Source organism: Telopea speciosissima, chromosome 4 (assembly GCF_018873765.1).
Source record: "Telopea speciosissima isolate NSW1024214 ecotype Mountain lineage chromosome 4, Tspe_v1, whole genome shotgun sequence".
Taxonomy (NCBI): Eukaryota; Viridiplantae; Streptophyta; class Magnoliopsida; order Proteales; family Proteaceae; genus Telopea; species Telopea speciosissima.
Genome location: NC_057919.1, coordinates 63,470,441 through 63,491,005, shown reverse-complemented (window position 1 = coordinate 63,491,005; position 20,565 = coordinate 63,470,441). Strand labels below are relative to the sequence as shown.

The window sequence follows — 20,565 nt, the reverse complement described above, 5'->3', positions numbered from 1 at the left end:
TAAAGCTCTTTATTTACCCGTGGATAGCCTAATCTTAAGAAAACAAAAATAAGCTATATTAACGAAATCAATTTCGCTATACCAGAGAAGCAAATGCTAGACAAGTTTCTTGAAATCTGAGATTGTATCTGCGGAGCAAGGAGCCCTATACCTATATATGAAGCACGGTGCACTAAAATCTCTTCCACCTCGACTGCTTCAGCAGATGAATGTAATTCAGGTACGCCGATAATGCATATATAAATGTGGAGAGAGAGAGAGAGAGAGAGAGTGGCGCTTGGTATTACAGTTCACGGTAGTCGGGGTCCGTAACTTATTAAAATCCTCTGCAGCGCCACTTGGTCTTTGCTGTGCCGTCCGATGTGCATCATCACCTCACCGATAGTGCAGAGAATCTCGGTTCGACTGTAACTATTCTTTTGGGCCTCAAATGAGCGGATGAAAATACTTGGATCAGGATCGTCTTCAGGGAGTAGGGAATTGTCAGGGCGCTGCTAGCCGTTGGGTTGTGTTGCACACATCCCTAGACATGCACCGAGATGTGTGCAGCACAACTCAGCCGCTGGATATCCCTTGGCAGCACCCTGGGCGCACGTCTCCGTGGAGGCAAGCTCAACTCAAAAGTACTCTCCAATTCTTAGATTGAGCAGTGCTGTGAAGTACGGTTTTTTAGAAAGTGACACGTGGCATTTTTATCATGCGGTTGATGTTAAAGAGATCCATCAAGTGCAAGTGAAACTCATATTACATCCGGATCTGAGGTCGACCTGTTCAATTTGAATCCCAAAACGATGATGACGAACACTCTATCTAGGAAACCTCCGTGGCTGTCTCACCCTCATCTCCTTCCCTTGTTCTTCTACTTTCTTCTAAAACCCCATATAACCGAAACCATCACCATGCCTATTCCCATTTCTCATCTAACCCCTAACTTGCAAACCATCTCTTCTCCATTTTTCCCTATTTTTCTCCCTGCATTTGGGTTTTTAGGCAAAGGTAGGCAGATTCCACGGGAAGAAAAGAACCAGGGATGGTCACTTCAGAAGGACGGATTTTTGGCGAAGGTTGATCAAACGAGTACAAATGTACAATGCGAAGAACAAAGCAAAAAAAAAAAAAAGGGGGAAGGGAACATGGGGACGGGTGGGGACAGATCTGACCCCTCCATGTGGGTGTGGGACCCACCTCTAGGATGCGGGATCCATGCCCAATGGAGGGGTCAAATCTGTCCCCACCCGTCCCCATGTGGGTAGTTGATCTGGATTCATTTTTTATTACCAACGAGAGCTCACGATGCAGATCGATGACGTAGAGAGCAAAGTAGAGATGAACCGAATTAGCTAGGGGTATGGGGAAGTTACATTACAGACCCGAATAAAGGAAAACAGAACAAATGAAGAAAAAAAAAACAAAGGGCGAATTTGCCACGGACAGGTCATCTGAGAAGATTCGGATGTAATATGGGTACCATTTGAAATTAATGGGTCGTTTTAACTTGAGCCGCACGATCAAAAAATGCCACATTTCATTCTCCTAGACCAACACTGCACTGCACTGTTCGATCTAAGAATTGGAGATGATTTTTATCCGAGATGAGTAGGTTTGTGAAATTTTCTAGCAAAGCATGATTGAGCCTTAGGCCTAGGTTGCCCAATAATTAGTTATTATTTTGTGATGTATTGATTTAGTTCTCTTGATATATTGTTTAGGGAGAGGATTCTTGAGCAAACCAATGAGATGGGACAAAACGACGTCATACAATGGAGAACAATGAGATCATTTCATGTGAGGAATTAAGAAAGACGTAGACACAAAGTTACTAGTGTACCTTACCCCGTTGGATTTGGATCCTTTGCGACCTGGGGTTGAGTGGACGCAAGAGGATCCAAATCCTACCCCGTTGGTTTAGAGAACCTTTTTCCCTATTGTTTATTTTATTTTATAGGATTGGGGTGGGGGGGGGAAATGAGAACCAGATGACTTGAACCCAAGACCCTCCTGGTAGGGGGGGCTTTTACGCTCCACACTTTTACCCCACAATTGTCCTCATAAAAAGAAAACTCTCCTGATTTTTCCAGAGAACATTTTTCCCTATTGTTTATTAGAGCTTATGCATTGCTAAATTTGCCGGGTTAAATGTGTTTTTTGTGCAAACTTCATCTACGGTTTTATGGGGAAAATGGCTTAACTTTTCAAGCAATAATATACCAAAAATACTCAGCTTTAGTTTATGCCACCTCATAGATTAAACAGATTTTTCCTTTCCCGATAAATAGATTGATTATAAATTGATGTAATTTGTTCTATGTGTTCTCATTTTGTATGGATAACCTTTAATGGGTTCAGTTGAAGGGACGGGGGGTCCCGCTCAGAACGAGTGCCTCTACAGCACAAGGGTGCATCAGACATCTTCTGGTGCACCACCAAAGCTCACCATGTGGACGAGCTCCCATTTGGACAATGCGGATCGAGCTGGCACAACTTCCAAGTCTTGTGAGTCATGCTACTGTTGATCGAATGTGCACCATGCTCAGCTGTCCTAACTCAATCCGCGCCATCCAAATGGGAGCTCTTCTACTTGGTGATCTCTGGTAGTGCGCCTAAAGATGTTCGGCACACCCCTATGCTGTAGAGGAGCCCGATCTGGTCCCTCCCCCTCCCCCTCAAAAAAAACAAGCCCAAAATGCACTAGTGTAGTTGATATTTGTACACGAAAACATTGTATTATTAGTCACAATATTTTATTTTTTATTTTTTTTGTTTGACAATATATCTAGTCTACTCTTAAAAAATTCAAAATTTTTTGTACAGAAATATTTTTACAAGAATTTTGGATCATATAATTGAATTTCACTATACCATAAGTTTATGTTATTGGCCATTAAATTTTTAATTTTTATTCCACATCTCGTGTATAGTGGGCAATCATCATTTTAGTTGTCAATGTTGCTATGGCTTCTATCCAAAAAAAAATTGTTTCCAAGGAAAATACTCTTATTTTTTTAGGGAGAGGGTTTCCCACGATGCCAATGTGGAGAAAATCTCTCCACACCACACCAGGGATGATACTGACTATTGAGAATTCAATGTAAGAGGGAGATGATACACTAGCATCGTATGAAAAAATTCCTCTTTTTAATACAATAAATAAAAAAAACCATGTGAGAGGACAATAATAGTACACCAGCGTCGTGGGAAACTTTTTTCCTTTTCTTTTTTAATAAGAAAAAATTTATTGACAAAAATAAAGAAAACTCGTGCATATAAGGATTAGATAAATTACAAATATATAATATAGATTAATTAAATGTATTTTTAACTCTAATCATAGTTTAGGGTTTAAGTTGTTTTGGTCAAATAATTATTGTGTGTGTTGCTTTGTTTTTCTTTCTCATATGTATTGATGGGTACATGAGTCAATAGCTTGCTTGTGCTAAAGTATGGTAGTTCAATTGGCACTATCAAGGTATTTATGTCCCATAAATGGTCCTTTGAAAATTTAGGGCAAAATGTAAGTCCTTTGTTCTCATATGTCAAGCTTGACTTGAAACATTATAGCCCAAACAAGTAAAGCCCAACCACAACAGGCTCTCATGCTCATTTTCCAACTCAGCCCATTTGCACTTGTAATCTCTATCTTAAAAACCTTACCTCCTTTAGAGAAACACTATATTTTTTAGGTTTTGTGTAATCATCATCACCATTATTCAAATTAGAGTTAGATAAAGGTCCACATTTCATGGCAGAGATTTTAATCAATCACTTGAAGTAGGTCCAAATTGAACTATCAATGTGTGGGCTATGAGTTGGAGTTAAATGTTCATGTCTTCAGATATAGGTGCTTAAGAGCAAAAACCAATCCATAGTTACAATTAGGACTCAGTTTCCCTCAATCCATGGTGAATGGGAATCCATTTGTCATGGGTGTGGGATGGGTGTGAGAGGTCATCACGAGGGTGTTTTGGGAAAATACTACAACTCTATAAGAGTTTGTGAACCCTAGGATGGTGCAGTGAATATTCACCATAATTCACAGATTTCTTAAACCTTGATTGTGGTTGAAGATAAACTGTACGTGCTCCCATTGACCCTTGGGCCATGCTCCCGGATAAAATACTCTCCCCCTTTTGATTCAATTGGACAACTCTATGACTTAAAGTACAATTTGTCATTGGATCTATGCCTACATACCAAATGTCATGTTTTTTGTTCCCCAAATATGTTTTGGCATCGCCTTGATTCCATCAATGCTAATTTTTGGCGTGATGTCCCTCCCAATAGTAGAAACCTTTCCCTCATATCTTGGAATGCTATGTGTAAACCAAAGAATTTCGGGGGTCTAAACTTTCGCCTAAATTATGATCATATTCAATCTCTTTCTCCTTAGACTTGGATGGTGTCTCCTCATCCAACCCTTTCTCTCTTTGGGCTAAGATTCTTAAGTCTAAATACGTCCCTCACACTTGTCCGCTCAAATATAATTTCAAAACAAAGAGAGGCTCATGGATTTGGAACCGTTTATCCCACATCCTACCTTTGTTTACAATCCTCCCTACTCTTAGTTAATAAAAAGCCATTTTTAGCCTTTTTCTCAATCTCTTACTATTTCATATGGATCATGTGGAACTCAATTGCTTTTAATAATTCCAAACCAAATCCTACAATTCTACTTCAGGATATAAACAAATGGGTGTCTGATTTACATCTTTTACCATCTTCACTTCCCCAACCTCACATTTCATTTGAACACCTAAAATCACTAACCCCTCCTAATGCTCTCTTAATAATATGAGATGACAGTTTTAAAGAGGATTCTCATGAGGCAGGTTGTGCTATTACTTTTCATAATCAAAACTTTGTATTGGTTTTATCAGATTTCGGTTATGTAGGGACAACACAAGAAACATAAGCAGAGGGCATCTTCCAAGGACTACAAAGAATAGGAAATTACAGATCAAGGGTGTGAAATGTTATCCCCTCCAATTCGTTGCCTCCTTCAATTCCTCCAATTCCTCACATGGGGATAGAAATGACCACCCTACTGTTGTTGGTGAAGCCTGATTTGGTCTAGAAAGTGCGGCTAATATCTTCGGAGGGCTGTTTCGGCCTTGAAACGATCTCGAAATACCGAAAACTGGCGGGGCTAGGCATGGAGTGGTGTTGGGCTCGTCAAGATCTTCAAAACGAGTACCTTTTGAGCCATGTGTTATGTTTTGGTCCGGCCCAAGTTTTTGGGTATTTTTAGGTTAAGGGTATTTTTGTACTTTATGGGTTAGGGCTTTTCTTATTTATTGTTCTTATCTCTTTGAGAGAGAAAGATGAGGGTTTTGTAATACTTTAGAAACATAGTGAAATCCGTTTTACTGCTCAGTCGTGGATGTAGCTTCCAGATTGGAGGTGAACCATGTAAAATCTCTATGTTGTGCGTTGTGTGTTCTTTTCTATTTTCGTTTTTCTTTTGCAAATTGCCATTCTGGGCGTTGTTTTCGTAACACCTACCCCTGCCAAAAAACACTACCCAAGATGGGGTCCACTCCCCCCTATTAGAGGAATTGGAGGTACCCGCAAGGGCTTGCGAATTGGACTGACTGTAGTGATTTGGTGTAGTGGCTTGAACAAGACTCTCAACAATAGCCTTGGGATCTATTACTATTTTGTGGGACATTTAAGCTCTTTTTGGTAGACTTTTCTTATGTAAATGTAATTAAACGGGACAAACTTTTGATTTCTCCAACTCATGATCTTGATATCCAGGCAAGATGTTATAGGATTGGTTTCTGTCTTTATTTAAAAAAAAAAAGTAAAATTGAATAATAAAAAGAAGAAGAAAAAGAACACTATCCGCTATGCCAGCACTCCCACGAGTCGAATATTATCACCTCCAATTCGCGGGCACCTTCAATTCCTCCAATTCCTCTAATAGGGGGGAGTGGACCCCACCTTGGGTAGTATTTTTGGGTCAGGGGTAAGGGGTAGGGTGATCATTTTCGCCCTCATGTGAGGAATTGGAGGAATTGTATGGGGCAGTTAATTGGAGGGGATAAGGATTCCCACGAGTCTATCTCTCTTCTCTCTATATTAGAAGATAACTCTATCCCTTTGTTTAAGGAGGAGAGAGATAGACACATGGGGGGCATTTAGGTAAAACTCTCAGAGGGAATTTAGTGAGGTCGGTGTACATTAGCAAAACCTCCAGACTTAATTCGTAGTAATGACTGATGAAAAAGTAGCTCCTTTATCGTAGTAGTGAAAGGAGTCAGCAATTCTACCGAAAAAAAAAGAAAAAAAAAAAAAGGAGTGAGCAATAGCAGAAAAAAAGGAGAGAGAGAGAGAATGGAAGGATAGATATCTCATAAAATAGTGTGAAAATTCAGTTTGTTGTTCAGATCTTCTAAGCACCTATGCTCTTTTAGGGATCCATCTCTACTCCCTCTTCAACTTGTTTTCCGGCGATTCTCATGTCAGTCTCCGACGATCATCCGATCATTTGAACGGCTTGCAGGTCGTCAATTCGGCACTTGGAGGGCCTGAGGTCAGTTATCTATCAAGTTCACACCTTCTATGCTGAGTTTGATAGACCAAATGAAATGGGTTTTGGTTTTCTTCTGGTGTCACTCGTAGTCTTGTAGTATGGGCTTGTTTACTTTTACGGGGTACCTTATAGGTTCTTAGGTTAGTTTCAGATGGGTTTCTGTTCTGATTGAGTTTTTCGGTTGATCTGATAGAGGTAATTTTTGTGTCGTAAATGCTTTGTTTTTGCCTTCAAGAATGCTGATTAGAATTCATGGGGGAATTCGTAAATGCGACGTGATGTTCTATAGAAGTGAATTACGCGGATCAGATAATTTTTGGCAATTTTTTCATCTCATCTGCCTTTATGGAATGCCTTTTGGTTGGTTTCTTATCACTGGGTATTTTTGGAAGCTATGGGCTTCATGAGCCCTAAATGGTTGATATTGCTATGTTGACGAGCTTTGAGCCTTTCTAGTTCACTTCCATGTCGATGAGCTTGTGTCAGAATTGAGATTTTGTAGGTTTTACCCAACCAAAGGAGGTTAATGGGTTTTTTTAATTTAAACTTTTGTTAATTCTTATCTTAGTATCTGTCTCCAGGATTTTGTGTGTGTGTAATGAACAATAACTTTCAGAACGGTTTTGAGGCAACGAAGGTTATTACTTCGACTGGGGACAAGGGTCGGTTGAAGTCATTGGTGTTATCTCTTTTACTGGAAGTAGTATGAGCTAAAACTGAATTCCGGAGATGGGGAATGAGTCATTTGTTCTAATTATGTGGGGTTTTTATCCTCTTCTTCTTTCCTCACTCACTCCCTCCCCCCCCCCCCCCCTCCCCTCCTTCCCTTTTATCTGTTTTGTATTTTGCTCATTTTATATATTTGTTATAATGTCCAGGCATGTATAAAAACCAGTTGCAAGAATTAGCTCAAAGAAGCTGTTTCAACCTGCCATCTTATGCTTGTATTCGTGAAGGACCTGATCATGCACCTCGGTTCAAAGCCACTGTTAACTTCAACGGGGAGACCTTTGAAAGTCCAACCTTCTGCACCACCCTGAGGCAAGCAGAGCATGCTGCAGCCGAGGTGGCACTGAACACGCTTTCGAAGAGGGGCCCCTCTAGATCTCTAGCTGCAAGAGTTTTGGTAGGTGTCTGACTGATGCTCTTTCTTTTCATCTTCTGTCATTGTATTGACATTTTATTTCTGCTTGCCTCTTCTGCTGCTTATATTTCTGGTCCTTTCTGATATTTTATTTATTTATTTATTTTTGTTACTGTGCATTCCATGCATTACTATTAGTCAAAGATCAACTGGGATAAACAGTCTTGAGTTTAATTCTTGCACCGACAAGGGTAGCTACTAGGTACACTTGACCATTAAGTTATAATGAAAAATATGCAGCATTTTGGTTCTGCTGCATGTTCTAGATCTGCTAGTGATATTTCAAATTGAAAAACATAGTACAGGGAAAGTGGAGAGTCGCTCCAACCTGAAACTTTTATTTGGAGAAACAGAATCAGGGGGCTGATTTAGGCCCTCAACCAAGATTCTTTATAAAGCTCCCCATCCTCTTCAAGTATTAAGGGATGTTTACAGTGTTCTCCATGTGATGTAATGTAGTTGGAGAAAATTTTCCTCTTATTTTAAATTGTACTACTCTCGGATGAATGTGTTTTGTGTCTTTACTCAATACTGCGAGTTCCAACATGGCTCACATTTTAACAACAACATTGTGAATCTTAGAAGCATGCTAATACATTACAAACAGTGTTCAGCTGAATCTTTCATCTCTAGCTGGTGCGTCGTTGTAACCTGTGAAATTGAAACAAGACAGATGGGACTTCGAGGGATTGAAAGGGTGAGGTCTGTCTATACCATATGGAAGAAACTCCAGATCAGTATTGTAGTGCAGAATGTTGAATTTGAACTATTACTGTTCAGATGGCAATTGATATTGAGGATTATGGTCAATCTGTTAGTGCAATACAGAGGTGGTAACACATCGTAGAATGAATTAAGAAAAACTGATTTTATTAAAAGATTGAAAGTCCAAATGGAGTAGTTAGCCCTTGTCATCCTTGTTTCATCATGTCCAGGTCTATCTTCATGGTATTAGAAATTGAGTCCTAGAAGAATCTCAAACAACGAACCATATAATTCCAACTCATGAAATGCAAAGTCCTAATTCAGATTTGTCTATCTATAGATTGTTCAATAAAAATGAAATGAAAAAGACATACCTTTTTGGAGATATAAATCTATATTACTTTGTTGAATGAGTTGAAGAAGAGGATTGTAAATCTCTTTTAGTATGTTGTAGAAGAAGGTTGTATTTGATCACAATTTGATGAAGCCACTGGAATTTCCAAGGATCTCATAAGCAATTAGGGTGCTCACCCCAGGTGGACAGGTATGCCACAACCCGGTATTTTGCGCTGCCAAAGATCCCCTTGCCTTTGTGACCTTGAGATATTTATATCTCTAGGGTGGAGATGACCAACCATAAAGTCCAATCATAAGGTGAGATGCTACATGCTAGCCACCTAATATCCATATCCGGAATGCCTCTTGGGCTTACCTTGATAATTACCAAAAGTTCCCCCAAACAAAAAATAGGGATCAAACGACAGAAGAGATGTCGAAGAAGGTTGAAGTTTAGGAATGACACTGAAAATCTAACGATAGAAGAGAAAACCCTGCGACGCCGTTGAGGAGCAGCTCGGCCTCACGGCCAGGCTGCTCCTTCCCCTTCTTCCCCCCTTCTCCTTCTCTCTTTTCCCTCCCCCCCTTTCGCCCTTCCTTTCTTTCCTCCTTTCCCCTTCTTCAACTCCTCTCCTTTCCTTTCTTCCCTTCTTCTTTGGGGTTTTGTGCTTGGTTGCGAAGTGCTAGCAATCACCACCCTTGCTTGTTTGCAGTCCTGCTTGTCGACAGCCTGCCTGGGTTGTTGTATCGTTGACGTCTGTCTTGCCTGGGTTGTCGACCTGCGAGTCGCCCTCCCACTAGGTCTGTCTTCAGGCTCGTTGGGGTCTCTCCTGGTCGCGATGCTTCGTGGGCTTTCGTCTCTGTCAACTACTCTTTGCTGGGTCCCCTCCCTTGTTGGTTGCTTTCTTCGCTTGGTCTGATGACTTGTCTCTTCGCCGATAGCCCTGCTTGCTTTCTCTCTCTCGCCAGACGTTCTTCATCGCTGGAGCTCTCAGTCGCTGTTCGTCGCCAGCCCTTGGACTGCTGTTGCTTGACCGTAAGCTCTTCTCGGTTAGTCTTCTGTTTGATCTGCTTGGCTCGCTCGGCTAACGCCACCGTGCTTCTTCCAGCTGTATAGTCTGCCATCTGCAGCCTATGCTTGGCCGGCAGCCACTTTGCCGTTGCCCTCTGCAAGGCTGGTGCCTCTTCGACGTGGTTGTCACCTACGCTCGGCCTACTTCAAGCTTGGCCGTGGTTCTCTGCTTGGCCAGCGGCTGGCTGTTTGGCTCTGGTGATGCTCCATTTTTGCCTCGGCGGCTGGTCAAAGATGAGATGAGAAAGTTAGTTTAGGGTTTGTGGTTCCCTACCTGGAAATGACTTGGTTGCCCTTCTCTTTCTGTTTATTGGGCTTCCTTTCTGGGTATTGCCCATTGGGCTTTGGGTTTTACAGGTTTAGCCTCCTCCCAGGTGGGCCTTGTAATTTGTGTGTGGCCTTGTGCCCTTGTACGCTCTGTCTCTCCCCCACCTTTCTTTTCCTTTGGTAATGAATTAAATTATTTATTCACCCAAAACAAATAGGGACCAAATATACAAAACTGCCCTTACTGTAAAACAAATCAAAATCGGTTTTGCAAAGAGAGGAAATATATAATATTTTTTTATATTAATAAATAAAAACATTTTTCACAAAACCATTTGATAATAAATCTATTGGAATATGTAATCCAGAATATCGTGGGGGTATTCTGATCTTTTGGGGTAGTTTAATTGTTATTCATTAGGTATAGACTGCTGCTCTTATAGAGTCAGCTAGTTAGGGGTATTTCTGTCCCCTTTGTAATTTTCCCTCTATTTATAATAGAGGGCTTACCTAACAATGAAATTATTCTAGCCATTCTCTAATACTCTCATTCTCGGTTTTGCTAACAAAAACCTTTTAAACTGGCAATTTATAGGTATGCGTACACTTTAAGTCACTGGCAATGGAGCATTAGTCACTAAGATCAACACTCAACGTACACGAGGTCTTTTCATGGATGGACTCAAAGACCTTATTTGTACTGACCATCAAGAGACTAGTTCTCATGTCTCCCATAATCTGAGCAATTTTGACTTGTACCCCTCAAACATATCACAGTCCAACAATGCACACGTAAGCACATAATACATCATGATAGGTGCGGTCAAGTCGAGGACTACAAAGTGGCTCATCGAGATGATCATCCACAAACCCGGTCCACTAACCTAGTAGACCAAAAACCATGGTACCATTTAATCAATTTTACAAGCCACAAAATATACATGTCATATGCCACAAAATGAAAATGTAGAAATGTCCAATAATATGCAAAAATAACAAAATAATTTGTGTTGGGCCACACAATTTTTACACATGGATGATAGGTACTTGCCATCGTAGGCCTAGATATTTTCACACTTTCATCTCCAGCAGTTTCCTTGTCCATGTTCATTGTTACTCCTTTGTTAGTGGCGAAATGATGTGACATAAAATTTGAAATTTTTGTCAGTGCGACTACTAAGTTATAGCATTGATAGTTTGAATAAGTTCCCCATTTATCTTTTGGTAATATTTGGGCTATTTGTTCAACTTAGAGATGCTTATTTTCCAAATGCTTCTGTTAGTTGTCATTCATCAATTGACCAATTTCTGCATTCTTGCCTTTCTTTCCCTTGTAGGCTCTGTTTGAAAGATGTGTGAAACGAAAAATTTCAAGTAAAATCCTAACCTTTTGTATTGGTTTGACCTGCAAATTTTACTTGGAAAGAAGTGGAGCAATAAGTTTTATTTCTCTCAGGTGAGGAAAAGTAACATGCTTCTATGAGATGCACACTTATGCACCTATTTCTATGCTCCTACCCTTTTCCCCCCCATCCTCAATATTGTGGAATAATTATAGAAGCATAAAACTGATGAGTCATACTATGAAACTTTGTGAGAAGGTTATTAAAGCCCGTTTGAAAAGAGAGACTCATATCTCGAAGAATCAATTTGGTTTTATGTCAGGTAGGTCCATGACAGAAGCTATCTACCTATTGAGGAGGCTCATGGAAAGATGTAGAGCTAGCAAGAAGGATCTCCATATGGTCTTTATTAACCTGGAGAAAGCCTATGACAGAGTCCCTAGAGATTTAATCCGACATGTTCTTGCGAAGAGAGGAGTGTCCAATAAGTATATAGAGTTAATTAAAGATATGTATGAGGGTGTGATGACTAATATGAGATCTGTGGGAGGCCACAGGGCAAGGAATTCCCAATAACGGTTGGGTTACATCAAGGATCAGCCCTAAGCCCTTATATGTTTGTGCTTATCATGGATGAATTAACCAAGAACGTCCAAGATGAAGTATCATGGTGTATGCGCTTCGTCGATGTTATCGTTTTGGTGGATGAGACAAAAGCAGAGATTAACGCTAAGTTAGAGTTATGGAGATCGACCTTGGAAACAAGGGGCTTTAAGATTAATAGATCAAAAACAAAGTATATAATGTGCAACTTTAGTCACACTATGATGGATGAAGATATGGTGAAAATTGAGGAGAGAGAGACACCGCCAAGTGACTATTTCAGATATCTGGAGTCTATCATATACAAAGAAGGTGTCATAGATGATGTTTCGCAAAGAATTAAAGTAGGATGGATGAAGTAGAGAAGTGCGACTGGAGTACTGTGTGACCGACGTGTTCCTTTAAAGCTTAAAGAAAAGTTCTATAGGACTGTTGTCCGACCTACTGTGATGTATGGGGCAGAATGTTGGGCAGTTAAGAAGTGTCATATATTGAAGCTATGTGATGCAGGGAGAAATTGGCTCACAAGGTTCTTTTTGAGAACCTGGGCCAAATGCTAGTCCAAAGGCTAGCACCAGTCCAAGCCGCAGGCAAGTCCTTGCTGTCCCAACCTGGCCCTGCTGAGCTTATTTTATACAGCTCTTTTTGGGTCCACTTGGGTCCATTATTTTGGAGCAGCTGTTGGAGAAGACTTTTGGTATTCTTAGTGTCTTTTAGAATTCCAAGAGTTAGTTAATTTTCTTGGTTTATGTTTCTTATGTACTGGGGGTGGGGTTCAATGTTTTGGGTTTAGTTTTCTATGTCTTGGGGGCAGATTTCTATGTCTAAGATTTGTTATCTATGTATGGGGAATTCCAAAGGGGTTTTGGAATTCCTAAGAGTCTCTTTATTGCTATTGTATTGTACTCAAGATTTTTGTCTCTATATATATAATGCAAGTCGTGGCTGCTCTCAAAGGCAACCCAGAATTTTGAAAACAAAAATCCTCTTGTGAGAACCCTTATAGATAACGCAAGTCCTAGCTGCTCTCAAAGGTAACCCAGAATTTTGAAAACAAAAATCCTCTTGTGAGAACCCTTGTGAGAAACAAGAGCTGTGAGACTCAACAACCCAGGTGGGACTCCTACGGCTGGTAGACTGGTGGGACACAGCTCTTGTTTCTCACAAGAGGATTTTTGTTTTCAAAATTCTGGGTTGCCTTTGAGAGCAGTCACAACTTGCATTATATATATAGAGACAGAAATCTTGAGTACAATACAATAGCAATAAGGAGACTCTTAGGAATTCCCCATACATAGATAACAAATCCTAGACATAGAAATCTGCCCCCAAGACATAGAAAACTAAACCCAAAATATTGAACCCCACCCCCAGTACATAAGAAACATAAACCAAGAAAATTAACTAATTCTTGGAATTCTAAAAGACACTAAGAATACCAAAAGTCTTCTCCAACAGCAGTTCCAAAATAATGGACCCAAAAAGAACTCTTGGAATTCTAAAAGACACTACGAATACCAAAAGTTTTCTCCAACAACTGTTCCAAAATAATGGACCTAGGTGGACCCAAAAAGAACTATATAAAATAAACTCAGCAGGGCCAGGTTGGGACAACAAGGACCTGCCTGCGGCTTGGGCTGGTGCTGGCCTTTGGACCAGCATTTGGCCTAGGTTTTGGAAAAGAACCTTGTGAGCCAATTTCTCCATGCATCACTATGTGTTGCAGAGGTGAGGATGTTAAGATGGATGTGCGGCAAAACTATGAAGGATAAAGTGAGGAACAAACGTATTAGGGCTGATGTGGGAGTTGCCCCGATCAACAACAAGCTCCGCGAAGGCGGTTTGGCCATGTGCAACGGAGGCCTGGGGACGCCCCAGTACGGAGAAGTGATTTGATGCTGATTGAAGGAGCTAAAAGAGCTAGGAGCAGGCCTAAAATGACCATAGGTGAGGTTGTGAAGAATGACATCCTTAGTTTGGGTCTTGTGCCAAGTATGATATCAGATAAAGCCTTTTGGAGGGCAAGGATCTACGTTATTGACACCATATGGAAATTTTCCTGTTTTCCTGGGCTATCCTCTTTTCTCTTACTTTCATTTTTCATTTTCCATTACTTACTTTTCTTATCGAATTTCTTCATTCCTCTTATTTTGTTTTTGAAAGGATCCATTTAACCGACCCCATTTAGTTGGGATAAGGCTGAGTTTTGTTGTTGTTGTATCCTCAGTATTGTGGAAACTGACTTCCTTTTAGAGATAACGAGTTTTACATTGCTAGAAGTAGTCTACAAAATTTATATATTGGAAATTGGAATAATGAGGTGGAAAAACCTGCCCATGTCTGCAAAAGTACTAGAGGGATTTGTACATTGTCCTGTAGCTTGGGGTTGGTGGGGAGCATTTGCTCACCTGTCTTCCTTGATTTTGACACTTTTAAGTAGATATTGTATTTTTTGGGCCTCTAACTGTACTTTAGGCATTTGGTGGAAATTTTATGTTACACTTCTTTTCTAGCTGGTTTGTCAATTTCAAATCCTTTCCGTACTTTTAGAAGTGAACTATGCATGCCTTACTCTTTGCACTTTATGGCAACTTTCTTTTCACTGACCCCCTAAAGTTGATATTTTGCTGCTGACTTATTTCATGAGGTCAAGTAGGATCTTCCCCTCTTCTTGATAGGAGGACAATAAGACTAAACACCAGGCCTTTAGAAGCAGCCAAAGAGCCTTATTTGGACATAGTATAGCAAGTCACAGGTTCTATTTGATAAAGATGCAGACACTTAACTGGGTGGAAACCTAATGGATTTTCCTTTTGCCACATGTTGGTGAATATGAGCATCTGGTCACCCAGGGATGACCTAAAGAACCTGATGCAGCAGCTAGGTACAATGATGCATATACACTACCCTGGACCGATCCAAACCCAGTTGGGTATCCAAACCAAGATGAACAGTGTCCCAACCATGTTCTTGTTAAGTAGGATATTTAGAATTTATTTTATTTGGGAAAGATATGTAATCTTTTATTTTGGGGTAGCTATTAGACTTGTAGGGAAATTTTCAATTTGAGTTTTATTGAGTTTCTATTTTAGATCATTTAAGTTGTAGGAAGTAATTCGGAGTCTTTTATTGCTCTTTATATATGATGTAATTCCCTATCGTTGGAGACAGATTGATAGAATGGAATAGTTGAGTTATGGTTTGAAGCCAGTGTGGCTGTGTGTGCACTCTTCCCCCCCCCCCCCCCCTTTTTCTTCTTGTTACACGATATCTCCTCTCTCCCTCTGCAACTCTGATTTTTCCCAGCTTCCTCTCTTCTCCTAACCGGCCCTCCACCATACAAGCTACAGTCCCAGAGAAGGAAGAAGGCAAGGCCAGAATCCTAGTTTTTCTAGGAGTCCTATTCTTATTCTCTCTAAGAATCCAATTCTGTTTGGGAATCTTATACCTAGTCTGAATCTTACTCGCCTCATCTGATTTGGAGTTCTGTTTCAATTTCTTTTCTTGTTTTGACTTTGATTATTTGTCCTCGTTCAGGTTGGATAAGGATTCTACAAGTAAAGTCCTACAATTATTCGGAATTTGAGTCCAGAATCCAGATTATATTCATAGTCTATGTTTTTTTTTCTTTTGAGTCACAGTTTGATTAGCGTCAAATACTAGTCTGTTTTTAACTATTGCAAGTAGTAGTTTGAATTCCATGTCAGTTTAGAACTGTTAGAGACAGTCTATGAATTCTATAGATAAATGTCATGGCCTATGGCCTCATAGGCTCATACACGAATGTATGAGTTAATAAGCTTCAGTTTTTCTGAAACAAGCTGTTGTGGATTCAGTAGTTACCTAGTGGATTCTGGGTGTACTTGAAGAATTCCAAGCCTGAAGATTGGGTGGATTCCTAATCTGGTTCTTTCTATCCTCCTTGTATTACTCTTATCAATTTTAGGTCAAAACTTCCAACTTCCATATCCTGTGGCCATATCCTATTTGCAATCTTATTTTAATTCAGGTTTTCTTTGACTGATATTTTTATTGCTGATCTGGTTTACTGAATAAGATTCTACCATAGTCCATAGCCTGATTTCAATTGTCTTTCTAGTTTTCTAGTTCAGTTTCTGTTTTAGAACTCAAAATCCCATGTGATTTCTGGTTTCCTAGTAATATTAATTTTCTGCAAATTTTCAGATTCTGATTTTCTGTTCTGAAATGGAATGCAGTTTTTTCCCCCCCTGAATCATCAAGCCTTTATTGATTTCTGCTGGAATACCTGAATCAGTTCTGCAATTCTGGCATGTTTTCTAGTTTTCTAGTTTTCTAGTAGGAGTAGAATTTCTCCATACTTTGAGATCCAGCCATCAGATCTGGATCATAATTCACAGACCAATTCTACCTATTAAACTGTTCACTTTACCCTAGTTTCAGTACAATCAGATTTCTGCTTGAACCACCGGGGATATGGGAAAAATGTGGTAGATTATGTTTGTGTGTCATTCTGTTATTTGTGTGCTTGATTTGCACTTAAGATCAGGTTCGATTTCATCTAGGTGATGATCCATATTGTTCAAGAGTAGTTTTAAACTTGTAATGCCTGTATGTATTAGAAGATCAAGGCTACACTCCTCAAGAATCCTATGTACCTCATTTGAGGCATTATTATTACATTGAAGTGAATGCAGATCTTATTTTCGATTAATACTTTGCAAGTTTGAACAATCATTGGAAATGATTATTGCCTTGGCTCTCTATGAAGTACTTGTGTGAAACGTCATTATTATTGTTGGAGGGTCCAACCCAAAACTTTAAGGCATTACGTGGATATTGCTCCTCAAGTATATGAAGGCACCAAGGACCGAACTTAACTGACATGAGACTATACCTCTATAACTTCCAACATCTCAACAATTATATATAAAATTTACGGATTTATTTTTCAGTTTTTATTTGTACCTTCCTCTGGGAGAATGTAACTGATAATTCATGTTCTTTCCTTTGGTATATTTCTGCTGCACAGGATGAAACTGGAGTTTACAAGAATCTGCTTCAAGAGACGGCCCACAGAGCTGGGTTAAACCTTCCTGTATATACGACTGTTCGATCTGGACCAGGTCATGTTCCTGTATTTTCATGCACAGTTGAGCTTGCAGGAATGAGCTTTACTGGAGAGCCAGCTAAGACCAAGAAGCAAGCACAGAAGAATGCTGCCATGGCTGCTTGGTCTTCCCTGAAACAAAGTATGTCTTTCTTTTTCCTTTGATCTTTTCTAGAGTCTCCTATTCTTGTATGAGGGAATTATTAAGATTCAGTTATGTACTGTGCAAATACAGTTGGTGCACATATCCCTTCCTGTGGGTCCATGGATATCTTTTTTTTCTGCCGGGGGGGGGGGGGGGGCAGGCTTCTTGCACCTTGTATACCCTTCTTCTGATATGCCATATGCTGCTTCTTTTATGAATTTGCTCGCCGTGATCCAAAGCATCGATCATCACGTTCGTTGAATCAATACCATGCCCTTTCAACTGATTGTGTATACTTGTTCAATTTGGATAACTAATTAAACTGTGAATAAAGGGATATATTAGCCTGATATGGTTGCTAACTATCTTTCTCATTGGTACTCATGCAGTGTCCCATCTTGGCTCTTCTTCGCCCTCTCCTGGGTTGGAGTCTGAAGGGAATGAGGAGCAGGAACAGGTTGTCGTGGCTCGCACCCTTGCTAGCTTGCGTCCAGCGGAAGCAAATAAATCAACTCAAAATGATCGGCAACGTGGGCGTCGGAGATCAGCTCCTGCTCGTAGGCCCACAAAGCCTGGTAGCACAAGCATATCATTGTACCCAATGCAGTACCAAAGTTGGAATTATTCTAATTTCTTTCCTGAAATGGCGATGTACCAAATGTGGCAGCAGGAACAGGCATCCCAGCAGCAGAGCCACCTGTTGACTCATCCAGTAGCACCAACTCCTCCGCCTGGTCCTCATGTTATTCCATTTATTCAGTCTATATTCCGGCCAGAACATGGGCACTATGTTCCATTAAGGGAGCAAGAACAACCTATCCAGGCTGTGCCAGGAGTTGCAATGCCTACCTCAGGTCCATCTTTATACTTTTCAAACCCTTTGGTGCCAGTTCCTGTTGGGAGAAGGTCCCAGGTAACCATACAAGAGATTCAGGAAGAGAGAACACAAATGGGTGAGGAATGGCTTCATGGTGATGCAGATGGTGATGGCCGGAAAGTGAATATACGGTCAAATGCCTCTGGAATTTCTCCATTTGAAGCTGCAAATTCTCCTGTTTCTGGTGGCGGTCGTGCAGAACCATTAGTCCAAGAGACAACACAGGAGGTGGATAAACAAAAGAATGTTGAGTCCGATCCCAGCATTAGGCACACTGTACAACTGGAAGGAGGCCAAAGTGATCATTTTGAATGGACCTCTCGGGGGACCTCGGATGCTGGAAATGGGTCCAGACCGACAAACCCTGGTCATGCTGACTTCCGGTTGCGTCAATTGCACGGTCTTGATTCATCTCACTCCAGTCCCAGGCCACATCATCCCCCCAGAGGAGTTTCTCCAGTGATGGCTCAAGGTTTTAGACTACCTGCAACTGCAGCTCCTGTTATGATCAGAACTGTTGGGCCTGCATCTTCAGTGAGCCCCAGACTGGAAAACTCAAATCCTCGGGTGCCTGCTCCAGCTGCATTCAGGACTGCAGCTCCTACATGTGCATCTAGACCTTGGCCTGGAGGAATGATGATTGGAGGAATGCCTGCTAATATGATGGCTCCAGCAGTTCAAATCAGATCAGTTGTCCCGGTCTGTGCATCACCACCGGCAAGGAAAATCCCAGAAACTAAGCAGGATGGATTGTTATCAGCTAGTGAGAGAACTAAGGAGCCAGAAGATGTGAAGGCAGCGAATTTAGAGCTGGGTAAGCTTCGAATATGAGCACAGCATATATAATTTTTTCTCAGTTACTGTTATCTATTGGATGCTTCCTGATGATCCCATATTTATAGAATGCATCTTTTATTTCTCTCAAACTTCTAGCTTTGTGACTAAAAATTTGTTCCTCAAATGTGTCCATAGAGCATTAAGCCTGGACCAATGCTGGACTAACCCCCTGTTGAATCTGGCATCTTGTGCCCAATGGCACATTGGGGATCCAAGTGGCCCCATTCATTGTGCAGCCATGGGCTTTGCCCCACCATGTTCTGTGCCTGGCCGATATGGGTGGTCCTATACCTAAAGGCCATGGATGGGTTCAACAGTTTCATCAATATTGAGGAATATATGGTTCTTTTGTTGCATTCTTCAGAATATTTAATGCAAGCTCTATTTCATCTGGAGAACCTCTATGGCCACACCAGAACTTCTGGTAGATTATGGGGGCATTCAGATGCACTCTGCGTTGCTGCTGTTACTGGTCCATAAAAAGGTCTGTGCAGCTGCAACAAAGAGCATTGTGATTTGATCATTTCAGTCTCTTCGTCTTTCAGAAAGGATGGTTCTTGTGGCCTCTTCTAGTGTCAAATTTGACAAGATGGAATAGAAGAATTGGATCTGCTATGATAAACCGTTATCGCCATAATTCAAAATTGATGAAAATGGGCTGGGGAAAGCTTGAACCCAATTCCTACAGTAATGAATATATGAATATAAGCGCAATTGCAATTCTTGGGGAATTATACATTTGTGTTTTGATAAAGCCATTCACTATTTCTTGAAGCTCTATCTCTCACCCGGATGAACCTTATAGTGAATAGAAATCATGAACCAGAGATAATCCCATATTCTTGAATTTTCTTGAGATCTCTAACCTAATTTATATCAACATTTGCAAATTTGTAGAAGATTCCGTGCCTCTACAACTGTTTAATTCCTCAGCTTCTAATTAATTGTATTTGGTTAAGTATCTTTTTAGCCCATATAAATATAATTTGGAAAAAAGAACACTGCCTGGTTGCTTTGCTTTTGCACCCAGACGACGCAGGAGTGCATTAAATTACTGCATTGCTCTTGCAAAATAAAAAAATCACATCCATGTTGATGTCTCTGTGTGTGTTCTTATTGACCCCTCACTAGTGCAGAGCCACGTGACCAAATAATGATCTCTTAACTATATTATTTTTGAGAAAAGTATCTCTAAGCTGCCTGTGGGCCCATGCCAACACCTCCTCACTCTCTCTCTCCTCTTGTCCCCTATTGATAAATTGTAAATTGCCCCTTAAGTGCCTCTAGCTCAGAAAACTCTCTGCCTAATGTTTTTTTAACCTAGAACTGGTGACAAGATCATTCAGAATTCATATGTAATGTATAGGAGAGGGTTCTCTGAGCAAGTGGCATACGGGACTGCATCAATAAGGGGGGGGGGGGGGGGCGTGCATCAATAAGGGGCGATGGAACGGATTTGTGTAATAATGAGGATACAGAAATCATTTAATGTGAGGAGAGAGAGAGAGAGGGCGCTATTCGCTAGCATACCCTCTGCTTGCTTTAGATAACCTTCTCCCTTAACGTTTACCCCAATCATGTTAGCTTTCACACGCAATCATATTTCTCTCTGATA

At 40.6% G+C, this 20,565-nt stretch overlaps 1 protein-coding gene across 2 annotated transcripts; it reads left to right on the top strand.

Annotated features, from left to right (window-relative positions):
* Positions 1-6,332: 6,332 nt before the first annotated feature.
* LOC122658874 (double-stranded RNA-binding protein 2-like) lies at positions 6,333-19,110 on the top strand. 2 transcript variants are annotated; one of them, XM_043854015.1, is made up of 5 exons: positions 6,333-6,532; positions 7,411-7,658; positions 17,014-17,233; positions 17,626-18,927; positions 19,086-19,110. In XM_043854015.1, the coding sequence occupies exons 2-5, from the start codon at positions 7,413-7,415 to the stop codon at positions 19,091-19,093; spliced, it is 1,776 nt and encodes a 591-aa protein (XP_043709950.1). In that variant the 5' UTR covers positions 6,333-6,532; positions 7,411-7,412; the 3' UTR covers positions 19,094-19,110. The 2 variants fall into 2 exon arrangements, with proteins under 2 accessions (XP_043709950.1, XP_043709949.1); XM_043854014.1 differs by lacking the exon at positions 19,086-19,110 and having other exon boundaries at positions 6,334-6,532; positions 17,626-19,039.
* Positions 19,111-20,565: the final 1,455 nt, after the last annotated feature.